Here is a 6,771-nt window from a genome sequence, read left to right on the forward strand (position 1 = left end):
TCTCTCTCTCTCTCTCTCTCTCTCTCTCTCTCTCTCTCTCTCTCTCTCTCTCTCTCTTTCCTTCCTTTTTTATCTCTCTGCATTGCTCTCTTAAGTAGCTTCCCCTTCCTTTCTCTTCCCCTGAGAGTTGGGCATATCCTATTCTGTCAGATCTTTCTCTGATTTGTCCCTTTGTCTGCCACTCAACTAGAACTTTCAAACGTGGGTGATTCCTTCTACAAACTAACTTCATCTTCATTGTTTGGGATTAAAGGTGTGTACTAAGGGATGTGTCTTTATTCCAGCCAGAGGGAGTAAAGGTTCTAAAGGCTAAGCTATACCACAACTAGAAAGAGGGCTTGTGAATGAATAATACAGTCTCAGGGTTTACAGTGTGAACAAATACCCTGCAACACTTGGTGCAGTGGACAGACATGAAGAGAAACTTTCTCATGGGTAACCGACAACATGGGACTTGAACCGAGACTTGTAATAACAGTAAGAAAACATCAAGCAGCTTGGATGGAGAGTAAGGGAAACATCAGGAGAGAAAGACTTCCCTCTAATCTCTGGAGAAAAGCTTCAAGAGTTTAATCGAGATAGATAGCTTGAAGTAAAAGAGAATGAGAGAGATCCACCATGGACACCATAATTGACGTGGGAATCTGAAGGAAAGCGGGGAGACTTCAAATAAACCCCTAAACAAACAAACAAACAAACAAACAAAACAAATGGGTTACAAGGCCAGTGGTCATGTAGTTTAAGAGCAAGAAGACTAAAGAGGGTGAGAATTTGAAAAACTCGGGGGATGGAGGAGCCTCAGAATAGTCAAGGGCCCTGCAGTCACAGCAAAATGGGCTTGGGTGTTCATGGCCAAGTTTGTCCACATGACCCGCCCTTGCTAAGAGTCCACCCATACAGAGAACATCTCTCCCTGCCCCTCAAGGTTTCCCTTTGAGCTTAATAGCTAGGTCAGCCATTTGATCCATTTAGTCACCCTGCTAGTTCCAGGTATTTTTATGGGACAGTCATGAATATTTTACAAAGTATGAATATGAATGAGGAAGACCTTTACTATGCCAGAGAAATAAAGTTTATTGGGAGGTAAATGAAGCTGCCTCCTTGCATTCCAGAGAATCCCCGAGAAGAAAGGAAGGCAGGAAATAGAGGCATATACAGGAAACTCCCTCTATGCCAATCTCCAGAGTTCCATTGGCAGAAATGTGACACCTGCGCTGCAAAGAGACTCAAACTTCAACTGAAGGAGTTGGCCAGGAAGTTGCTTGCTGGTTCTGGAAAGCTTGTCCTCGTCTAAAAATCACAGTTGTCATGATGATGTTTCTTAATGGCAACGGAAATCCTTGCAAAGGAGGGGTCTGGGTTTGACTGTTCCTGCGTTTGAACTAAATGGCTTCATCGACATCTTCAAAAGGGGATCAGTTCAGTTAACAGCAACGCTTTGAGCTGCCGCAAGGTCCACAGCAACCGCCACTAGCATTGGTGGTGGCGCATGGGTTGCAGGGGAGGCTGGGGAGACACAAAGGTTAACAATGGGTTGGAGAGGAGAAGTCAGAGAATTCTAAGTCACACATGGTATCTTGTACTTACAGGAGCAACCTATGAATTATCAGGAGGTGGAATTAGAAGGGCACTGAGACTGCTATCAAACCCTTCTCTCTTACCCACAATCCCTTGTGCAGAACTGGACAATTGTGCTTTTGGAAAACTATTGTCTTGTATGGTTGTGCTCTCATGGAAGTTAACAGGATCCGCCTTACCCAACATGCAACACTGTGACTGGCAATCTCCCTACCCACCCCTCACCTCTCTATTGGTAGCTTTCAGAGACAGGAACTATTCCCTTCACCTTTGTTCATCAGCATTCACTGAATTGACACAAATTGCTGTAGGCTTTCAATGCGCTGTTTGAGTAGTTTAAAATATGGCCACCGTAAGTGTGTCTCCTTAGCTAATATGCACACCATTTATCCAGTCCCAGAAATCCATTCTGTACTCACTTGCAGTCCTCGCTCTCCAGCAGGCTCCTGTACGTGTTGATCTCACACTCCAGGCGAGACCGAATGTCCAGCAGCACTTGGTACTCCTGGTTCTGACGCTCCAGGTCAGCCCGGATCTCACCAAGCTGGGACTCCACATTGGTGATCAGGCACTGCACCTGGGACAGCTGGGAGCTGTAGCGAGCCTCACTCTCTGTCAGGGTGTTCTCCAGAGAGTTTCTCTGTGGGGGAGAAGACAAAGGCTGTCATAGAGCTGTTCCCTCTGAAGGTTTCTGAATGACCTTCCAAAGAAGTCACAGGCTTCAAGAGCTAAGAAGAAAGAGAGAGAGAGAGAGAGAGAGAGAGAGAGAGAGAGACCCCAAGGACACCCCAGTGACTCTGCCTCCCAACTCCACCCTGCTCAGCAGCAGTCTGGACACTACACACCATGCTGTGCTGGGCCTGCAGCTCGATCTCCAGGGCGTTGACTGTGCGCCTCAGCTCGATGATCTCGGCCTGGCAGGACTGCAGCTGCTCTGAGCTGGACACCACCTGCTTGTTCAACTCCTCTGACTGCAATAGGCAAGGGGAGGGACAGGATCAGACCCTGCCTTACAGTCCTGGGGGGGGGGGATTCAGTTCCTGAGCGACCATGGGCTCAGATGCCCACCTGTGTGGTGTACCATTCCTCCACTTCCCGGCGGTTGGTTTCCACCAGGGCCTCGTACTGACACCTGGTCTCATTGAGCACGCGGTTCAGGTCCACGGTGGGAGCAGCGTCCACCTCCACATTGAGGCGGTCTCCAAGCTGGCAGCGCAGGGTGTTGACTTCCTGGTGGGGGAAGGAGAAAGAACATTATTATAAAAAGAACATTCTAGAAACCCTACGAAGACAGATCTGCTCTCTTCCTGCTACAGGGAAGTGAGCACTGCGCTACCTAGAAAGGGATGGTGGTGGGGTGGGGCAGGGGCTAAAACCAAATATCCGAATCATTCCAAAGATGCAGATATCTCAACAAAGCTCCAAAAGGAACCACAGCCACATCTTTCTAAAGCAAAAGCTGAAGCGCCTTCACAACCTTCTAACACTTGCCCTTGATACATACAAATCCTCCTGTTGGCTGCCACACTCCTTTGGGTACCAAATACTTAGCCTTACTTAAATATGCCTTGCTTCAGCACTTCTTTGTACAGCCTACACCCTCAAATGGCAACACTCAAGGGTTAATTGAAATCTCTCTCTTGCCTCTGAGACGTGCTCCCCAGCTCCTCTCTGGAAGAAGGACTTCCTCCTATCATGCACACCACACGGCTCTTGCTTCACTCAGTCTTACATTATATCATCAGGACTCCATATCTGCCCTCCACACTAGGCTGCAAATTCTTAGAGAGAGGAGCCATGAATTCATTTTTTTTAACCCTCCATCTCTACCATCAATTCCAGGGCCTAGTGGTAGCAACCAGCAGAGAAAGGAGGTCAGTGGACGGACACCCAGCTCACTATTTCTAGCAGCTGCCTACACTCCCTCGTGTGCCACCGCATCCACAGCTCACCTCACTCCTCAGTAAGGATACAGCGATAAGATTGTCCTGGGTCCTTAGCTTAGAGGCCTTCAGGGAATGGCCCCACATCATGTACCCTGACAGCTGGTACCTCCTGATTTGGGAAGCCTCTCTGTATGCTAAAGGTGTCACACTGAAGCTGTGAAACTTGCTTTCTAAATATTTCCTCATACCTCCTCGTGGTTCTTCTTGAGGCACAGCAGCTCCTCTCTCAGAGACTCCACCTGCGCCTCCAGGTCAGACTTGCAGAGGGTCAGCTCATCCAGGATCCTGCGCAGGCTGTTGATGTCAGCCTCCACCAGCTGTCTCATGGACAACTCAGTCTGGTACCTGCACGCACACAGGGTGGGAGGATCAGCCAATATCGTTTCAGGGTGGTATCGGACCAAGAACTCCATGAGAGTATCCACAAGCCTTTCCTCTTCTGTTCTCTCCTTGCTATGTGTAGATCAGCTGGGGGAGGGCTTGATTCCCTTGTGCCCACAGACCCCATAAGGTGGAGCCCTCAGTCTGTTCTCGATGTTATTGATTAGTATAACACTAAATCAAACCATTCACATCTCTGGATTTGAGAGTTTTATAAAAAGAACATTCTAGAAACCCTGATATAGGTTGAACATCAGTAACCAGAAGATCCAGTTCCTAAAATGCTTAAAAATCTGAAAGTCTTCGAGGGACATAACATCATAGTTAAAACTGCCCCATCTGACTTCACTGACAGAGCAGATTCACAATGCAGGTACACTAAAAATAGTGTATAAAATGACAAGCGGGTTGTGTTTCCAGTATATAAATACCTTAACAAATGAGTTTTGTGCTTTAGGGGAGCTCCGTGTATGGGGAGTGCCAAGATAGCTCATTATGAATGTTCGAATATCCCACAACTCAGAAGGAAAGCAAAAACCAAGAAACGCTTCCAGTCCCAGCCACTTCCAATGAGAGTCAACCATATCAACTGAAGGGCTAGTGTCTGAATGCCTATTTGAAGCTTAGATTTTTATAGCCAAACTCAGGAGGAGTCATGAAAAAGGAAGAAATGTCTTTCTCGTCCCTTCCACCTTCCCTTCCAGGCCACATTAGACCCACAGAGCCATGACAGAACCACCAAGGTTTGGGAGTCACCCAACTCAAAAGCTTTAACATACTTGGTCCTGAAGTCATCAGAGGCCAGCTTGGCATTGTCGGTCTGCACGACCAGCCTGGCGTTCTCAGACTTAGCACACAGAATCTGAAACAATGGTTCCAACGTGAGATCCACTTGAACTTGAGCATGTCTCCCCATTCAAGGAAAGGCAGCTGCTGCTGCGTCTGAGATAGGCTACCCTCTCACCTTCTGCTGCAGCTCCTCAATGGTCCTGAAGTAGGCCTGGTAGGCAGGACACACCAGGGGGTCCTGCTGCTGGTTCCTCTCCTGGATCCTACATTCCAGCTCTGCATTCTCTCTCTCCAGCTGCCTCACCTTCTCCATGTAGGAGGCCAGGCGGTCATTCAGGAACTGCATGGTCTCCTTCTCATTGCCATTGAAGGAGCCCTCACAGAACCAATTGCAGTTGCCCACATTGGCGGGGATGTTGCAGGCCCCGGGCAGGGTGCAGCCATGGCAGCTGGGGGGCACGCAGGGCCGGGAGGAGCAGCTGGTGCGGCAGCTCAGGGCGGGCAAGCAAGACTCACAGGACATGGTTTGGGGAGAAGTGATGGGAGCAGTGAGCTGCTGCAGGGAGATCTGGGTGAGGTTTGAGTCTCTCCTTCCTTCATGGTCTTTTTATACCCCTACCAGTGGGCGGAGGCTTGGCAAATAGCATAATTCTCTTTCCTGGTGCCGAAGCTAATTTTTCGTCAAAATACGCTACTTAGATGGCTTTCAAAGAGTCCCCCCTCATCCCATAAAATTATTCCATTTGGCTTGTGTCACAGCAGCCTCTTCCTGGGTACAAAAGGTTGATGAAATCAGAGTTTCATTAGATGCCTTCAAAGGAGGCAGATTCATCACAGCCCCAAAAGGCTTACTCAGAGGGAAGGATAGCCTGCGACATTAGGTGGGGTTGTTTGGAATCAGAAATTCCTTTCCCGGGAGGTTCTGCTGATTTAACCATGGCAAAGGCATTTTGGGTAAACATCCTTCCCATAGGCCTCTCCTCTCAAATCTACCCACACCTCAGCATCCAAGGAAATCATTCGTACAGAGGAAACTCACTCTGGATTCCTCTGACATAGGAAACTCTGCAAGTAGGGTAATACTCGGTTCTGGCTGCATCTTGGGAAATGTGCAGATGGACAGACTAGAAACAGTTGTATGTTGGTGCTTGGGAAATGAGAATGTGAAATGAAATATGGATGGATAAATGGATGGATGGATGGATGGATGGATGGATGGATGGATGGATGGATGGATGGATGGGATGGACAGATAGACAGATGGATAGGAATTGTTCTAAATGGAGGTTTGGCCAAGTATAGCCCACAGTCTGCATAGGGTGTGAAGCTCCTAGAGGATGGTGAAAGCTTTAAGTGGTGGAGCCATTGGGTAGTTTCTCTGACATTGAGGAAACACACACACACACACACACACACACACACACACACACACCTGTACCTTTCTACCCTTCAGAAGCCAAGCCATGTGTTGGGTTAATAATAATCAAAATTATTAGTAACCCTAATGAAAATTTCCACTGTACAGTGTTTTCATGAACACAACGTTCCATGCTTTTCTTGACAAGTGTGAAGTAGATGGAGATGAAATGGTTGTCTCTACGTTACCTCTGGGGAAACTGCAGCTCAGGAAACTCACAAGAATGCCAAGCTGATGGCTCTGATTTGTGGGCTTCATTGGCACCAGTGGAAACTCCTCACCTTATAGAGATTCTACAAGTCCCTTGGGACCAGGCTGGTTCTTAACTCTTGGCCTGATCCAGTCTGTTTGAGAGGAAACTGAACTCTCAAAAGGTTTCATGGGTCTTGGGGAAACAAAGTCTAGGGCTTAGGGCAGTTCAGCTGGCAGGGGCTCACTCACCTGTCCTTCTGACCAGCCTGCACCTGAGCAGCTAGTGTCTACTGAAATTGGTGGCAGGAGCCCAGTCATAGGGCATCCTTCGAGGAAGATGAGGGGGAGTACGGAGGCAGTGGAATCTTTCTTTGGAAATGGAGCCTAGGGAGTAGAACCCTTCAGGGGTCAAGTGTGTCACTCACCTGTTCTTCAAACACTTTAAATGTGCCTCCCCAACATTTCAAG

The 6,771-nt window shown here is 48.2% G+C and overlaps 1 protein-coding gene across 1 annotated transcript; it reads right to left on the reverse strand.

Moving 5' to 3' along the window:
* Positions 1–1,049: 1,049 nt before the first annotated feature.
* On the reverse strand, positions 1,050–5,341 carry LOC110331545 (keratin, type I cuticular Ha4). The gene is made up of 7 exons (XM_021212246.1): positions 4,870–5,341; positions 4,685–4,767; positions 3,713–3,869; positions 2,647–2,808; positions 2,424–2,549; positions 1,998–2,218; positions 1,050–1,506 (listed from the first exon to the last, which is right to left on the reverse strand). The coding sequence occupies exons 1-7, from the start codon at positions 5,215–5,217 to the stop codon at positions 1,425–1,427; spliced, it is 1,179 nt and encodes a 392-aa protein (XP_021067905.1). The 5' UTR covers positions 5,218–5,341; the 3' UTR covers positions 1,050–1,424.
* Positions 5,342–6,771: the final 1,430 nt, after the last annotated feature.

This window comes from Mus pahari, chromosome 14 (assembly GCF_900095145.1).
Source record: "Mus pahari chromosome 14, PAHARI_EIJ_v1.1, whole genome shotgun sequence".
NCBI lineage: Eukaryota > Metazoa > Chordata > Mammalia > Rodentia > Muridae > Mus > Mus pahari.

Excerpts from the sequence above, each read along its gene's own strand:
- LOC110331545 (XM_021212246.1), bottom strand. The coding sequence starts at position 5,217 with ATGTCCTGTGAGTCTTGCTTGCCCGCCCTGAGCTGCCGCACCAGCTGC. Across the intron at positions 2,809-3,712 it reads TCAAGAAGAACCACGAGGAG|GAAGTCAACACCCTGCGCTG; the intron begins GTATGAGGAAAT and ends TTCCCCCACCAG. Across the intron at positions 2,550-2,646 it reads AGGAATGGTACACCACACAG|TCAGAGGAGTTGAACAAGCA; the intron begins GTGGGCATCTGA and ends TGCCTATTGCAG.